General features: G+C 39.2%; 1 protein-coding gene across 15 annotated transcripts in view; it reads left to right on the top strand.

The window, feature by feature from the left end:
• The window catches only part of DST (dystonin), a 483110-nt gene that overhangs the window by 269131 nt on the left and 196342 nt on the right, over nucleotides 1–17637 (top strand). For all 15 annotated transcript variants that reach the window (XM_074991114.1, XM_074991115.1, XM_074991118.1 and 12 more), the window contains 13 exons: nucleotides 1395–1490; nucleotides 2676–2801; nucleotides 3178–3330; nucleotides 3579–3733; nucleotides 3958–4084; nucleotides 7228–7411; nucleotides 9726–9883; nucleotides 10236–10414; nucleotides 10744–10882; nucleotides 11663–11856; nucleotides 15130–15292; nucleotides 17239–17322; nucleotides 17502–17609. In XM_074991114.1, coding sequence (XP_074847215.1) covers nucleotides 1395–1490; nucleotides 2676–2801; nucleotides 3178–3330; nucleotides 3579–3733; nucleotides 3958–4084; nucleotides 7228–7411; nucleotides 9726–9883; nucleotides 10236–10414; nucleotides 10744–10882; nucleotides 11663–11856; nucleotides 15130–15292; nucleotides 17239–17322; nucleotides 17502–17609 — 1866 coding nt within the window. The remainder of the gene's footprint in view (nucleotides 1–1394; nucleotides 1491–2675; nucleotides 2802–3177; nucleotides 3331–3578; nucleotides 3734–3957; nucleotides 4085–7227; nucleotides 7412–9725; nucleotides 9884–10235; nucleotides 10415–10743; nucleotides 10883–11662; nucleotides 11857–15129; nucleotides 15293–17238; nucleotides 17323–17501; nucleotides 17610–17637) is intronic.

The raw sequence follows: 17637 nt of genomic DNA on the forward strand, positions 1-17637 counted from the left end.
CTCCAGGAATGGCCCTTTGAACCTTATTTTGCCTTCCATCTTTGCATTGTTGTTAATGGAAATTGCACATGCTGATTGAAGGCACAGAGTAGCCCTTAATTTGTTTTTCTCCCTCTTTGAGGGGGAAAAGGTCTCGCAATAGCATTTAAAGTCACAAATCTTTTATCATTTTACTTCTTGTTAAGGTCTAGGGTTTGTTTCTTACCTTATGGTCCATAAATTACAGAAATTGTTTGGACGTTGGAATGTAACGAAGCGGCCTGATTTATTTTGGACTTGAATCAGGCTCTATATTATCTGTAATCTGTTTAGATAAAAATAACATAGCTACTGTAGGTGCTTTTACAAGCCTCCAAAGGAGAGTGCCAGATTGTTTTCCCAGCAGATACTCGTGTCAAGAATAGACAGTAAAGTGCTGCTCAACTAGCACCAGTGAAAACAGTTATAATACAGGAGGATGAGCTAATCCATTCAGAGATCAGTACTAACTCTGGATTTTATCATAGGGGTAGCCGAGTTAGTCTGTATCTTCAAAAACAACAAGAAGTCCTGTGGCACTTTACGGACTAACAGATATTTTGGAGAAACTTTGTTGCTCCAAAATATCTGTTAGTCCGTAAAGTGCCACAGGACGTCTGGATTGTATGATTCATTAGTTTAAGGACTTCTATTTTGTATAATATTGAAACAAATGAAGAAAAGCCCTTCCTTCCCCTTATCGTCACTTGAGTGTAGCTAATAAATAATTTTTTTCTAGTGTGGGAATTATGTGTCACTCAGTATCAGCATCATAAACATAAATAGTATAAATAAATAAAAATCATAAAAATAAATAAATACACAAGATTCCAATCATAGATACATAGATGAAAGGTATAGACTCTACATTAAACTAGTATAAATTAATGCCTTCTGGTTTCCCTCGTATGTGCAGCGGAGACGAATTTAGAAGCTACCTTTTCATATTAATTAAGAACAGTGGGGTGCAATAATGGAGCAATTCCACTGTTCCAGTCAGATAGGGCTGGCTCATTTAGAGACACTTCTAATTGACTTAAATGTATTTAGAGCACCCTCTTCTGGCAAATATTAGGGCAGCACACTCAGTTTTCCATAGTGGTGATGATAAAAACATTGTATAAGTGTCAATAACATTCTGAAGAAATTAAATTTCATCAGAGAATTTAATTTTCGATATCACATCACATTTTATGTCTGATTTTTAACTCAGGCAAAAGTTCTGTTGTTGTAGGGCCAGTTGTGCTCACTCTGGGAAGGCAGAACCAGATTTTTTAATTTGTTACACCATTCTAATTTTTTTCCTAGTTGGCAAGAGGGTACATGTTTTAATTTCTACACTCATTCCCAATATGCTTTCTTTTTTCATCTTTAAGGCCTATAAAGCTGCAATGCAGACACAGTGGAGCTGGATTTTACAGCTCTGTCATTGTGTTGAGCAACACTTGAGAGAAAATGCTGCTTATTTTGAGGTAAGTTAAAAATACAATTTTAGCACCTTCAAGCATGATTAGAGTCAGAAAAGTTACAGGAAGAACAATTAGTCAAGAAACTTTGGTTATCTTTCTCAATAACTTTCAGATTAGATTTGCTCATTTTTTCCATTTATAATGGAGTAGATCAGCCAGGTTCCCAGGTAGTGTAACATGGCATAGCTCCATTTTCGTCAATAGAATTATTTCACTTTATACCAAGGAAGCTCTAGGTCTAGTATTTTTTTGAAATGCTAGAGCTGCAAATAAATTCAGGATCTAAAAAAAGAGGCAACGTTTTTTCTGCCTCAGACACCACAACGGTCAATACAGGCAACTGGATTCAGGTTGTCAGGCTTGTTGACAATGGACAAGATAGAACAGAATCAAGCCTATTCTTCCACGTCTGCACAAATAATAGCAGAATGTACATTAGTATCATTATAGGGAGCAGAAGGACCACAGGGAGCGGGTGTTGAGTAAGGTTTTGTTATTTGTCAACTTTCTCACTGTTGCTCCTCTGAAATGATCAGCAAATAATAATCAATCTACTAATTATTACCCATGCTAATGGATGGTATTGGAATGCATTGTCCGGCTTAGAAAGAGCTTTGCCATTTTTATATTTAATGCATACAGAGTATTTTCCACAGCCTTGAAACTTGTGGAGTTATTTTAGGCCAGTGCCACATGATAACAAAGTGAATGTAAATTGGGACAAATCCGAAGGCAGGACTTTACAGCTCACCTGTTTTGTATTAATGTCAATGGATACAAAAGATAAAAAAACAAAGGAGAATTCAGGTTCCATGTAATCTATATAAATGCTCATAGGAACATACTAATTTGTATAGTTCATTTGCTACATTTTACAATCCATGTTTAAAAAAAAAATAATAGCTGGAAATTCCAGGAGTCAAAAGAATCACTGTTTGAAAATCATTTTCACCAGAACAGTAGTTAACTAGTATACAGACATATTGTTCAGACTGATACCATTTTTGAGATAGCACATGCAACAACAGATTTTTCATGGTGTTTGTGATGCATTTCTACCTCTAAACTATAAGAAGGTAATCACATACAATTCAAACTACTACAAAATGTCTTTAAAATCAGAGTGCTTTCTTCCAATAATAGTGTTAGTTTAGCAGTTTGTAAATGTTTCTTTGTGTCTTACCTTAGTTTTTCAATGATGCCAAAGAAGCCACGGACTATTTAAGAAATTTAAAAGATGCGATACAGCGAAAGTACAGTTGTGATAGGTCCAGCAGCCTTCATAAACTGGAAGATCTTGTTCAGGAGTCTATGGTAAGACTTCAGGAACCTTGTTGACCAAAATTAAGCTCAAGCAAGTTGTTTAACATCTATCAGGATTTAAAATCAACTCTGTAACAACTAAACTAAACCAACTAAAGGGAGGTAATGTCATTATAAAATTTAATTTCAGAGTATCTAATTAAACAAGTTTCTTCATTTGTCCTTATTTACTGAATACTTCTATGCCCTTAAAACATCCTTTTAAAAATACTAGTGAGCGTTAAAGGAAACTATTTACTTAATAGAGCCTTTTCTGTTCATGTGAAACATAATATTTTTAAGCGATAAAAGCTTTAAAAGCATTAAAGAAGAAGTATTGAGTTTTGGCCACGTCTGATATTCTGTTGTTTTCTTAACTGCTGTTTAGGAGGAGAAAGAACAACTCTTGCAGTACAAGAGCACAGTAGCTGGACTTGTGGGGAAGGCAAAGGCAATAATTCAGCTGAAGCACAGGAATCCTGATAGTCCACTAAAAACATCTATCCCAATTAAAGCCATCTGTGACTACAGACAAATTGAGGTTAGAACCTTGAATTTCCGAAAATCAATTACAAACGTGAGGAGACAGCTAAATTACATTAATTACTTGCTTCTGGAATACACCAAACACTAACTATCTTCCACCCTTGTAAATAGAGCAAATGCTCTGCATTGTTGTTTTTTGTTGTTGTTGTCACTTATTTGATGACACCGTTTACAAAAGTGCTTTGTAAGAATAGTTTATGATGCTTAGCTCATTAAATTGTTCTCCTTTTCTGTTAAAATTAGATAACCATTTACAAAGACGATGAATGTGTATTAGCAAGCAATGCCCATCGTGCCAAATGGAAAGTCATTAGTCCAAGTGGTAATGAGGCCATGGTTCCATCTGTGTGTTTTACAGTTCCTCCGCCAAACAAAGAAGCAATAGACACTGCAAACAGGTAGAAGTAAAATAAAAACAGCAGGAAGTCTGTACTTCCTATAATATGTATTTTGGTTGTTTTTATTTTTTTAGGGAAGAAGTACAGTCTTGTAATTAGAGCAGAGGAAATCATTTTGTTTTAAACTTATTCCTGTAAAAATAATTTATGCTTTTTTATTTGTCCCTTTTCATGTGTGAGTGCGCTTTCAGTCCATTCTTCTAATCAGTGTTTGTACTTTTCAGAATTGAACAACATTTTCAGAATGTGCTGGCCCTTTGGCATGAATCTCACATAAATATGAAGAGTGTGGTTTCCTGGCACTACTTGACAAATGAAATTGAAACTGTTCGAGCTGGTAATGTTGCTTCGGTAGGTACTGAACCAAACTATGTCCATCTGAGTGCAATTTGCCAACTTACTGATCAGCAGGAGACTGCAGCTACAAAAACTACTATATACTGGAGAAGGTTGTTACTGCTCAGATTTTCAGGGGGGAGACACAGTTTACAGTGTCTGCTTCATTTTACCATGTGCAGCACTCCATCTTGATAAGAGCAGATTTCACTCAGATATATGGTCTTCTTATGCTGCAGCTTCACCTTGTAAAGACTGGAGTAACTGGGCAAGCCCCATGTTCAGTCTCTGAGTTAGAGGAGTGTATTTTGGTTGTCCAGTGCTACAGAATTTTACTGTGACATAGTCTATTATATTATTCCAACACTAAAGGGTTGATTTAGATTAGTTTGTGCTAAACAGACTACTGATTTAAATAAAAAAATCCAACAGTGCAGTGAAAATACTCTGTCAGACCACTCAACAGTGGATCTTTAAGTCGTATGTTACTTTTATATTACATGAGACTGTTTTTTGTGTGGGAGACACAGGAGGAAAACTGGTCTGTGGTATAACAGGCTGAGCCCATTGCTGGCATAAAAGATCAAACTTGAATGTGGAGCAGAATGCCTGAACAGTCAGCTGCTGTTATGATTATGACCAGGAATATAAATGGGTCCAACAGGATCCTGGAACTGCATACCAACTTTACACTACCTTACTTATTCCCCAATATAGCTGCACTTTGGTGTCTTTCATCCAGGGTCCAGTTTCCTTCAGACACTTGGAAACTGGGGAGCAGCGTCATCTGCATTGGAAGAGAAAGGAACACTGAGCTTTGAATCGTTAGTGTGCTGAAGCCTTGGTAACCCATGTGATCTTCTGGGTCTCCATTAGCACATTTACATAGACATGGACACAATTTCCCCTAGAGATGACAGGACTGACCTCCGTATGAAAACGCTGGGGAAGAGGAATATCTGGCCTCTGTTGAGGGAGTGAGCAAAATCAGATTAGTGAAACACCGTCCCTTTAGGGTTTAAGTATCATCAGCATCTCATGATAAATAGTGGGAAAGGCAATGGATAAATAAGGCACAGATGCTTCTCCTGTGTCCGTGGACAAGACAACATAGTTGTGTTCTGGAAAATCAAATATTCCATTGGAGTTTAAATTGATCATCATGTGTCCATACAGAAATGATGGTTTGAAGGAAGATGTGGACAATGACTTGGCCTCAAAGTATGAATGGGTTTTAGATGCTTTATAGTGATGCTTCTTGTTCTTATGCAACTGGTTAAAGTGATTGCTCGATTTCAAGGCAGAAGGAATTTTTGCTCAAGTTGTATTAGTAGGCTTCCTGAGTTTTTCTTTTCATTTTGTGGAGCAGGGGAGATACAAGATCAGGTTGTCCTAGTCCACACCATCCATGACAATTGGACAGGGCACTGGTGACTCTTAGGGTGCATATAGATTCCTGGCCACTGAGGAATCTTTTAGCAGAGAAAATGTGAATAGTTCAAACTGCCAGTATTGATTGCAGCTGTGCTCCCAAATTGTATTTGCTCTTCTGAATCCTGAATATAGGTGAACAAAGCACTTGTGTTAGCCGGTGGCCGGGTAATGTGCGGTGAGGTACTCCCCTGGGTCCTAAACAACCCAGTTTTTTTACTGTTAGAGCAGGCAGTTCCTAGCACTCTCACCCACGGCCAGGCTTTAGTAACCAAACGGTTAAAGTTATTTTTGTTGTGCCGGCTGTGTTGCAGTGACAAAAGGATAACAGGGTCAGGCTCAGAGCTTAACTAGTTACAAGTTTATTAAGCTACAGTTATAAGTGTGTGGTTACAAAAGGCTACTGTTTACTTCTTATATGCTAGCAAAGTACAGGTGTTAACAAGTGACGTTACAATCCAATACAAAGATATCTGTTACCATCTAACACAATGATATCTTGATACAATGACATCTAGTTACAGAGCTCTAATTCTTTAGCTGTGCACAAAAAAGTCGGAGACCTAGCAAGGGTGTATCTTACCCTCTCTGCGTCTCTCGATACCAGCGTAGCCAAGCTGGATCGGTCACTCAATTCCGCGGAAAGACGAATACGAGGTTGGGCATCCCCAGTTGTGGACCTCGGGAGGCAATCACCTGACCCGACCAGCAGGTAGTTGGTGGAATGCACTCAAAGTTAGAATTCTGCTGGACCCATCTTTTATACCCCTTTTTGGGTTACGTATTCTCTTTCTTATCTATGGTGCCAAATCACACTGGTCTGTCTTTGTGATGCCAGTTTGTTATAAGGGCATTTCTTACTTAATTTGCACTTGTAAGACAGGAGATAAGCAATTTGAGAGTACAGGACATTCTTTTTGTGTGGGCGGGGCACTTCCCCTTCTGGGATGGTTGTGTGTGTGTGCATCATATCGATCAATGCCAGCTGGGGTGATTTCTTGAGGTTCCCCCTCGCTTGTTGATAGTTTGGCCTGTTAGCCTTCTATCTGTACTTTCTGCTTCTCAGGGTCACGATGAGCTAGCACATCTGGGCCTCAATGAGGGCATCAAAGACTGTGCTGTCAGCAGCCGTTTCCGTGCACTGTGTGCTCCTCAGTGGGGGAGAGGGGCAGCGAGCAAGCTGGCTTGTAAGGGGGAGACTTTGTCTGGCTACAACTTGCTCTGTCATGAGGGTTAATGTGATCTGTTATTTGTATTATCGGATGATCATGTTGATCCCGTGACAAGATGTGGTACATAGGGAGCTTTAGCAAACACTTGAATAAATTTTACTGAGACTCATGCTGGCTTCCAGTGAAACAGTTGCAGAGAAATGACACAAGCAATTGTTCTGTACAAGGCCACTCAAAAAAGCTAGAATCTTTTAGAATGCTTCACAAGAGAAGCTTTTTTCCCAGTGTGTTCTGCTCCGCTCTTTATGTTAAATTGGCATTTGACAAATTCCTCAATACAATTCTCTTCTATCTGATAACACATGCTCCTTGATGAAGCTCCCTCTGAGCTGCCAAGATGTGACATTGCCTCAGTTGTGCAAGTGCTGCAGTGGCAACATCTGGACCAAACTATGTTGAATTTAGTATGTGCAATTAAAGGAGTGGTATCACATTTGTAATGTGTACAGATCATAAGAATGCCTGGCATTTATATGGATCAATACTCTGTTTCAGATAAAGACAATGTTGCCAGGGGAACACCAACAGGTTCTAAGCAATTTACAGTCCCGCTTTGCTGACTTTTTGGAAGATAGCGAGGACTCCAAAATCTTTTCAGCCTCAGATATAGCACATCTGGAAAGGGAGGTTAATATCTGCAAGCAATACTATCAGGAGCTTCTTAAATCTGCAGAAAGAGGTAAGAACAGCTCACTAGAAAATGTGTAAGAGTCTCCTTAGAAGAGGCTTTGTGGTATGTGATGGATCTTTTCTTTCTGAATTTATACTTCAGTGCACTGCATGCCTTATCTTAACATTGTTAAGAAAGCGACTGTAATAAATGAATAAAAAACTATCATTGGGACAGGTTGCATTTGAAATTCTGCTAGAGGTGAGGGTGCTTTGTTAGAGATGAACAAAAACATTTTTCATAGAAGCATAATTCACCCCCTAGACTGCACCTCATCATTTGGTCTAGCTTCACCTTGTCTTATTTCTTATGGATTGAAATATATTTTTAATATCTTACTGAGCTCATAACAGGATTAGAATGTTATTTGACTCTGTGACATGAGAGAAATGTCTTACACATTCTCACCCAATGTTACAAAATACCCCATCACCACTCTTTAAAAGCTACTTTCATAAGATTGCTTTTTAAGATGCAGACATACGAGAGCTTATGTGAAGCTGAGAAGATAATTTATTATATGCTGTCAAGTAACTATTGACTTAGAGAAGTTAAATAGTTTATAAAACTGATTATAAACGCCATCATAGTTTGCTATGTATAAGGAGAGACATATTGGACCTCGTCTTTTGGGTCCCTTAAGAAATTGATCACAGACTTTCACAACTAAACCCTCTGCCTGGGGCTGATTTCATAACAGAAGTAGATCTTAGCAGTCCACAGAGTCCCAAATTAAAGTCCATCACCACATAAAAATCCTTTCCTAGCTCTTGTGTTTTCTGTTCTAGTCTCTTCTCTCAGTTCTTTTTGGTGGGAGGTTAGGCTTCTGGCATTAGGTGCTAGATCCCCTAACTGGTAGGTTCAAATGCCATTGGGTTTCCTCACAGGAGCTTCATGATCTCTGGCATCTGGCTATCACAGCTTTATTGATCTTAGGGTCTTCCATGTAGTAGCCCTTCACACTGCAACTTTTCTTCACTTTCCTCATCTTCCTTCCTTCATAGCAGCCTCTTGTTATTGTCTGTAGAACAAATACCCTGATCTCAGTTGTGAATTGTTTTATAATCGGGATTGGCTTGGCCCAGCCCAGTCTTCCAACTCCTTCGCCGTATCATCAAGCCAGTATGTTTTCATTGGAGTCCTGCAGGAATCAGTTCTAGCTTCACACTGTTTAACACCTTATTAATGGTCTAAAAGAAATAAAAAAAATCTTTGCTGATAAAGTTTGCCCCGACACAAAAATTGCTGGAGGGGTGAATAAGAAAGAGGACTTGTTACTGACAGAGCAATCTGCAACATTTGGTAAACAATATGCCAGCCATACAATAGCAAGCAATATGCATTTTAGTACAGCTAGGTGTAAATGTGTGCATATAGGAACAGAGAATGTAGGATATACTTACAGGAAGGGGGCCATTATCCCAGCAAGAAATGAGTGAAAAAAAATCAGGGGTCATGATGGATAATCAGCTGAACATGACCTTTGTGGCCAAAAGAGATGCTACGATCCTGGAATGCATAAACAGGGGATTGATGAGTAGACATGGAGAGATTACTTTACCTATATATTGGACACTGGTTTGACTGTTGCTGAAATACTGTGCCCAGTTTTGGAGCTCACAATTCAAGAGGGATGTTGACAACCTGCAGGGAGAAGGCTCACAGAAGAGCAACAAGAATGATTAAAGGATTAGAAAATCTGATACATAGAGATGCTTGCAGGGATCTCAATCTATTTAGTTTAACAAAGAGAAGGCTGAGGGGTGACTTGATCCTAATCCATCAGTATTTACATGGGAATAAATATTTCAGAGTGAGCTCTTTAGTCTAGCAGAAAAAGATAAACTTCCAAAGGCTGGAAGTTGAATCTGGGAAAATTCAGACTGAAAATAAGGTGCAAATTTTTAACAGTGTGTGTATTTAACTATTGGAATAATTTACAATGGTTTTGTGAGGGATTCTTCATCACTGTCAATTTTTAAATCAAGGGTTGGGTGTTTTTTCTAAAAGTGTATAGGAATTATTTTGAGGAAGGGAGGTCAGACTAGATGATGATAATGTTCCCTTCTGAATTTTGGAATATATGGATCTGCTAGACATTAATTTTGGAAGTGAAGGGAGGTGATCTAGTAACAGTGAAGGACAAAGGGTCTGATGAAGTTCCCATTAAAGTCAATACCTATTGGCTTTTCAGGGAGTTGAATCAATCCCGGAAAGAGCTGTAATATGCTGAGTTATTACAAAACCTGTTGTAGCAGGAGAAATATGGCATGGCAATTATTTAGGTTTATTTGGTAATTGGTGCCTTTGTTTACTTCAACAGAGGAGCAGGAGGAATCCATTTACAATCTGTACATCTCAGAAGTCAGAAACATCAGACTTCGCTTGGAGAGCTGTGAGGATCGTTTGATCCGACAGATTCGGACTCCATTGGAGAGGGATGACCTACATGAAAGCGTGTTTAGGATCTCAGAGCAAGAGGTGAGCCTTTAGGCAAGAATGATTAATCGAGAAAGTGGTAGTTTTCCAAAAGACTTAGTTTTCTCTTAAAATAAATATATCCAGATCCTTGCACGTTATGGTTCAGCTCAGAAGTATGGAAGAAACTAATTAAGTGATTTTCTCAGATATCGCTGGAGGTAAAGGAACAAATCAGTAACCAGTCATCAATCTCTCTATACTGGAACTACATTCCTCACTTTTTCAACGAAGAGCACAGAAATTAAAATATAGCATAATAAAGCAGAAGTTTCTTCTTAATAATATGTACAATATATGAACACGGTCAGACTGATGTAGAATACAAACCACTGAATTACCTTCCTTTTTATAGAAGCTAAAGAAAGAGCTGGATCGTCTCAAAGATGATTTGGGAATAATCACAGATAAATGCGAAGAGTTTTTCAGCCAAGCTGCTGGTTCACCTTCTGTCCCCACTCTGCGTTCTGAACTCAATGTCATCATTCAGAATATGAATCAAGTTTACTCCATGTCTTCCATTTACATAGAAAAGTATGTAATTAATCCTAATTCCCCATGCAGTGCATTTCAGTATAAAGCTTTTGCCCCATATGAAAATAAATAAAAAGAAACAGGAAAGTTATAAGAATAACAAGAAGTCTTGTGGCACCTGATAGACTATCAGGTATTTTGGAGCATAAGCTTTCCTGGGCAAAGACCTGCTTCAATATGATGAATGATACTGATCAAGTGTAAAAGCGTTATTGAAGTCATTGCAGTGTAAAAACAATTATTAGTTGTCAAATATGTCAAAAATGAGAAATATGAGCAGCTTGAATATCGTCAGTATATGATTGGCTAACAAGAAGTTACTGTTTCAGGTTAAAAACAGTAAATTTGGTGCTGAAAAACACTCAAGGAGCAGAAGCACTTGTAAAACTTTATGAGACTAAACTGTGTGAAGAAGAAGCAGTAACTGCTGACAAGAATAATATTGAGAACCTTATGGGTACATTAAAGGTATGAGTTGGCTAATTCATCTTTATAGGTGAATCCTAAAATACTGTATAGTAAAATAATTGTCTGTTGGTTAGACTACACTTACAGTGGAGTGAAACACTTGTTTACTTGAAAGCAGATTATAAGTTTTAAGATTGCTGTAGTAAACAAATCTGTATCCTTTTGGCATTTATAATTATAGTCTGTTGAGTAGGTTAAAATAATTCTCGCAGACAGAACATTTGCAGAAGTTTACTGTTTTTACGTGCATATAACTCAGAGAATGTTTGTATGAGCTGTGCACATGCAAAACAAGAGTCTAATACACCTAACTCTGCAGTATTTTTATCTGTGCCTGGAAGTGTCTTGGAGTAGTTGAGGCTCAAAAGATACATGACTGCAGCAACAAAGGAATTTGTTACTTTTGTCTTTTATGGGAAGATTCCTGACAACATGAACACTGACTGCCCTAAAGACTTTACTACTACTTAAATAAAAATATAAGCTTCTTTCAGTATATGTACTGTCTCCTATACTTCGCATTTAACTATTGCAGATAGTGAGGTAATGTTATTTTGCAATTGTCTTTTTTTATGCTGTCTTGTATCATTTATTAGAGAAGTACAAGCTTGCTAATTTGGGCACTGGGTCTTCAATATCCCGACTTTCGCATTCACAGCAGTTTCGTAGACATTTTGGTATTGGAGTTGTCTGAACAACCAGAAAAAAACTGGATATGTCTTTGGCTGATTTACATAGACAGTGCTACCATTTGTTTACTTACAATTTATTACATATTAGCAATGGAGGTCGGAAGTGGATGAGAAAAGAGAGGTATTCCACGCCTTAGAAGATGAGCTGCAGAAAGCGAAGGCGATCAGTGATCAAATGTTTAAAACACATAAGGAACGGGATCTTGACTTTGACTGGCATAAAGAGAAAGCTGATCAGCTGTCTGAAAGATGGCAAAATGTCCATTCTCAAATTGAAAACCGGTTAGTACCCCTTCATGTTACAGTGTGTTCAAAGCATCTTCTAGGCTATTGTTTCTTAACTATTTTATCTTTTTCTTAAGCAATAAGAAAGTAACATTATAGTTGGTTGACATGAACTTCTTAACTACTCAGGATTCCTGCTAACATGGTAGATACTCATCTTTTCTGTGCTGTTGCCATGGTTCACACAATCCCCTGCAACTCTTTTTCCACATAGTGCTAAAAAGAACCACAGCTTTAAGTATGTGTAACATCTTCAGTTTCACAAGCCATGATATAGACTTTGCCCTAGCGCTTAGTAGCTCACCAGATACAGCACAGATATGTTGCCCTTTTCCTAAAGCACAAATGCCTGCAGAACAGGGCTTCCTGTCTTATGGAAATGCTTTTTGTTGCCTCACTAGTTAATACTGAGATTTGGCCAAGTATAGTAATTTGCCCCTGAGTATATCCTGTTGACCCTCCATTGTTTTCATCCAATATCATGATGCAACTTCAGTGCATTTGTTTTACTAATTGTGACTCTGATTAGATTTTGTTGCAGTCCCTGGATAATATCACTCAAATATTTTTATATGCGCATGTACTCACACATAAATACTCACATGTGTATTTTATATATATAATTCGCCTGCCCACGTAGGCTACGTCTACACGTGCACCCAACTTCGAAATAGCTTATTTCGATGTTGCGACATCAAAATAGGCTATTTCGATGAATAACGTCTACACGTCCTCCAGGGCTGGCAACGTCGATGTTCAACTTCGACGTTGCTCAGCCCAACATCGAAATAGGCACAGCGAGGGAACGTCTACACGGCAAAGTAGCACACATCGAAATAAGGGAGCCAGGCACAGCTGCAGACAGGGTCACGGGGCGGACTCAACAGCAAGTCGCTCCCTTAAAGGGCCCCTCCCAGACACACTTTCATTAAACAGTGCAAGATACACAGAGCCAACAACTAGTTGCAGACCCTGTATATGCAGCACGGACCCCCAGCTGCAGCAGCAGCAGCCAGAAGCCCTGGGCTAAGGGCTGCTGCCCACGGTGACCACAGAGCCCCGCAAGGGCTGGAGAGAGAGTATCTCTCAACCCCCCAGCTGATGGCTGCCATGGAGGACCCCGCTATTTCGATGTTGCGGGACGCGGATCGTCTACACGTCCCTACTTCGATGTTGAACATCGAAGTAGGGCGCTATTCCCATCCGCTCATGGGGTTAGCGACTTCGACGTCTCGCCGCCTAACGTCGATTTCAACTTCGAAATAGCGCCCAACACGTGTAGACGTGACGGGCGCTATTTCGAAGTTACTGCCGCTACTTCGAAGTAGTGTGCACGTGTAGACGCAGCCATACAGTATTCTGGAATGTACTTATCCATTACTCTTACAGAGAAGAGCGTCACCTCTTAACGGTTTCCCCAATCTCATATAATTTCATTTTTAGCCTTTTTAATTCTGTGTGCATAGAGCTAAGGACAAATTAAGGCAAAACAACATTATTTTTTTAATTTAACCTGTTTTTTTATATTAGTTTTTGATCATGGAACCCCTGAAGAGATTCTGCATATGGCAATCTTGTATATGTCTCTCCTCTTATAAAAGCAGATTTCGTTAGGTTGTTCGACCAGAGCAATCCATGCAGGAATTAATAATCAGTTAACTAATGAATTACCCAATACCAATAGCTTAATTTATTGTGTCTACCTTTAATTGCCAGAAACTAAAGTGATTGTTAAAATCTGATAAAAAAAATCCAGTCTAGTGAAAAAAAGTCATTTCAGTGCCAGTGTAGTTATTAACCCTCAAGTTGCTGGCTTTCACAGAAATTATAGGAAACCTGTCCTGCTATTTTTCAACATAAGAAACCAGGCTTTTGGCGTGTGTAGTCTTTTATATCTCAAATTAAGCCGTAGTGTATGTATCTTTAAATTTCACTCAATTTTTTTCACCTTCTCATGGGCCATGAGTAGACAAAGTGATATGATTTAAATGACAAAACAATAGCTTTCTGAAAAGCTGAAGTACCCCTGTCTGGTCAGAGGGGAAACATGTATCTAACACTCTCACCACATGACATCTGTGTGGAATATGCTGACAGATTGTTAACACACAATGACTTCTAGTGGAAATATGACAGCTTGTGATTGTTGCAATTTGTGGCAGCAAACAGACTGTTTTCTGGAAGTGTTCAGTCTCCTACCTCTTAACTGCTTGACAGTGATACTATGTACATACATTTATAAACATTGGCTCCAGTAAAATATCTTTCCTTTACTTTTGAGAAACTATTTATTGTTACTTTGTTTACCCTTTATTTGTTTATATGTGTCACCAAAATACAACTTCTCAAATTCAATACATAATCACAGAGCTGTTAAAGGAAGGATTGTGGACAGGCAGATTCCTCTGAACCCATCCAGACACATCTCTGTTGTCTCTTTGGTTGCTTTATTTATATAGCTTTTAGGTACACTGTTAGTATTACAGCAGGTGAGTCTCAAGCACTCTGAGCACTCCAAAATCCATTTGCAGGAAATAAGACAGCCTGCCCTTGTCTGACCCACTGTTCCCATGTAACTGCAGAGTAGAAGAGTCATAGTCACTTTCCTCTTCAGTCACTGTGCCTGAATGATTTAAATGGCAGGCCCACAAACTCAAGTGGGTTTTCACTTGCTCCCAAAATCATATGGCTTGAAGAGGAATTTACTCAAAAAGAATAATGGGCATTAGTATTTTTGAACAACTAAACATTTTGCCTCTGTGCCATCTCCTACTTGACTTGTGAGGAGTAGATGATGCTCTCCTTTAGAGCAGATTTTGGCCTCGCTCACTCATGCTCATACTAAACCCACAGATCACACCTAAAACATACCCACATCTCATCCATCTGCATGGTAGGGAAATTTGTTTCTCTAGAGGCCTCCTCCACAGTATGCTGGGGGTGGAAGGGTGTACGTTTTGTCTTGTGCATGACATTTATGCTTCTGGGCCCATTAATTTAGGAAATGGGCAGTGTTTCTTCTGTGACTGAATTTTCCCTGAATGCAGAAGCCCACTGGAAGTTTGACCTATAGTCAATAGTTTCCAGTATAAACCTTTTTCCCCTCTTCTTGGTCTGCCGTTATATATATTAGTAAAATAAAATACTAAATTTCCTATTATGATGATAGATGGAGGTAGGACGCCTGATACTTTTAAGGCTATGTTGTCTTACTTGTAATTATTTTTTACTTTCTCCCCAATTTTGTCTCTTATTTTCAAATTAAATCAGGTTGCGTGATTTAGAAGGTATCAGTAAATCTCTCAAATATTACAAAGATACTTACCATACATTGGATACCTGGATTCAGCAAGTAGAAGATACTCAGCGAAAGATTCAAGAAAACCAACCTGCAAACAGCAAAGCTTTGGCTAAACAGCTGAACCAACAAAAGGTACAAAATGAGAATCCCACCCTGTGGGGGGGAGGACTGAAACAAACTATTAAGTGGAGCCCTGTGGTTGTTGAAAGTACAAAATATAACAGAATAAAACAAAAACATAAACCCGAATGAAATAAAAAATCATCCCACAGTAGCAGCTCCTGTCCCATAGGGCAGCCTGCCTTCTGGCTTCAGTTGCATACTGTACAGGGTCACAGCACCATTGTGCAAGTTTTGTTCAGTCGCCCCTTTGCCCTCATGATGGAGGGGAAGGCAGGCCAAACCTGCGTGATGCAAATCCCAAATGCCGCATCTCAGGACCTGGAATGCAGAATGCAGCCTGCCTTCTGGCTTCAGGTGTGTAGTGTACAGGGTCGCAGCACCACTGTGCAAGTTTTGTTCAGCTGCCCCTCTGACCTCATGATGGAGGGGAAGGCAGGCCAAACCTGAGTGATGCAAATCCCAAATGGCGCATCTCAGGACCTGGAATGCGGAGGTGGGCCTGTACCCCTTGTCAGGAACCACTACAGGGTGATTTTGGGGCTGGTGCACTGTACAACAACTCCTACCTCCTCCTGCGCCTTTCGTTCTCCCAGGGGGCAAGACTCCTCTTTCCCAGGTCTGCATATGAGTAAAATGGTTAAAATGAAATTCCTCAGACTGTGGAAAATAAAAATGTTCTTGGGGCTCTACTAATAACAAAAGGAAAATTTAACAATCAGTTTAAAGCAGTGATGTCAATCTCCTGTTAGCAATCTCAGCTCTATGACCCCCATTACTATAGTAACTGAGCACACCAGTCTTTTATCCTCTTTGAGGTAGGACATGGCTGTTGATCTCATTTACAGTTGAAGGTCTGAGGCACAGAGAGATCAAATAACTTACTCAACATCACACAGGTAGTCTGTGGCAAATCTGGGCTCTCTCAGTTCCCAGGCTAGTGCCCTAACCTCTGGGCTGTCCTTCCTCTATGATGTGGTAGTGTTAAATGTAAAATGTGAGTCAGTGCTGCTCATGGTCATAGTGTCCAGGAAAAAGTACGCACAAAGTCAGTGAACTCATCTCACACCCCATCTTCAGGAAAGAATTATGTCTGAGGGTTGGGGTATACAGGAAGTTGGTGTACTGCAATCTGGGGTACAAACCTACAGCTCTCAATTGTGCCTTGGAGTGCAACACAATTTGCTGTATCCCAGCTTTCCACAGAGAATTGCCATTCAATGGCAAGCACAGTAACTAATCACGTTCCTGCAATGTCATTGTCAGAATTTCCCATTAAGGCCACTCATCTTTCGTTGTGACGTCAATGGGTGTGATGACAGTTAAGGGAGCACTTCATTTCTTTCCTGGATTGGCACCAGAGTGCTCCAAGCCTTGCGGGATTGAGCTCAGGAAGGGCAGCCATTCCCTAAACTTTACACAAACAGGACAAGTTGGCATGAATATTTGATAATAGTGAATAATAAAGGGGTATGGAAATGTCACGTCAAACAGCTCTTTGGGTGTCAACCAAATGTTTCCCCTGGTAGGATCTGTTTCAGATCCTCACCTGTGTCTGATCTGGAGAGGAAGTGAGGCTGTGACAATCCATCGTTCTTTAGCTAAACATGTCAGTGCTTTTAGCCCTGCTGCTCTCCAGTTCAATCCCCAGTGTGTTGCTTGGGATGCAGATGAGGTTCTTACTGTGTTCTACCAGCTGTATGCTCCGTGGGCTGGATCTAATTCACATGTGACTCAATAAGAGCGTTTCTGTAGACTCAGAATCCATGAGAATCCTGTCTGTAATATGTGGAAATGTGATCAGGTGTATAAATGCTATCATGGTGAGCAACTGAGAAAATCTTATTATTATAATAATAATAATAATTAATAATAAAGTATTCTTATTATTAGCCATAACAAAAGGAGGGAAAAGAGTCATTATTGCTACAGTGAAGATATATGTCTATATTTTACAGATGTTGGTTTCTGAAATTGAAATGAAACAAAATAAAATAGATGAATGCCAGAAATATTCAGAGCAATACTCAGCTGCAGTAAAGGTAGGAAAAATTAAATCCATAGAATGCAGTTTAATTTGATAATATATGCAGATATCCTATAATAGATTCAGTGTGAAAGCAATGACTCTCTCCTGCTAAATTGCATTTAAAATACTTTATTCAGTGCCAATTTTATAGAGAGTGCGGATAACTTTTCTGACAATGTGATTTTTTTCCAGGATTATGAGCTGCAAACCATGACATACAGGGCTATGGTTGACTCGCAACAAAAATCTCCAGTGAAACGCCGGAGAATGCAGAGCTCATCTGACTTCATTATACAAGAGGTAACTGGATGGTCTTTGACAGGAAAAT

The sequence above is a fragment of the Carettochelys insculpta genome, chromosome 3, assembly GCF_033958435.1.
Source record: "Carettochelys insculpta isolate YL-2023 chromosome 3, ASM3395843v1, whole genome shotgun sequence".
Classification (NCBI taxonomy): Eukaryota; Metazoa; Chordata; order Testudines; family Carettochelyidae; genus Carettochelys; species Carettochelys insculpta.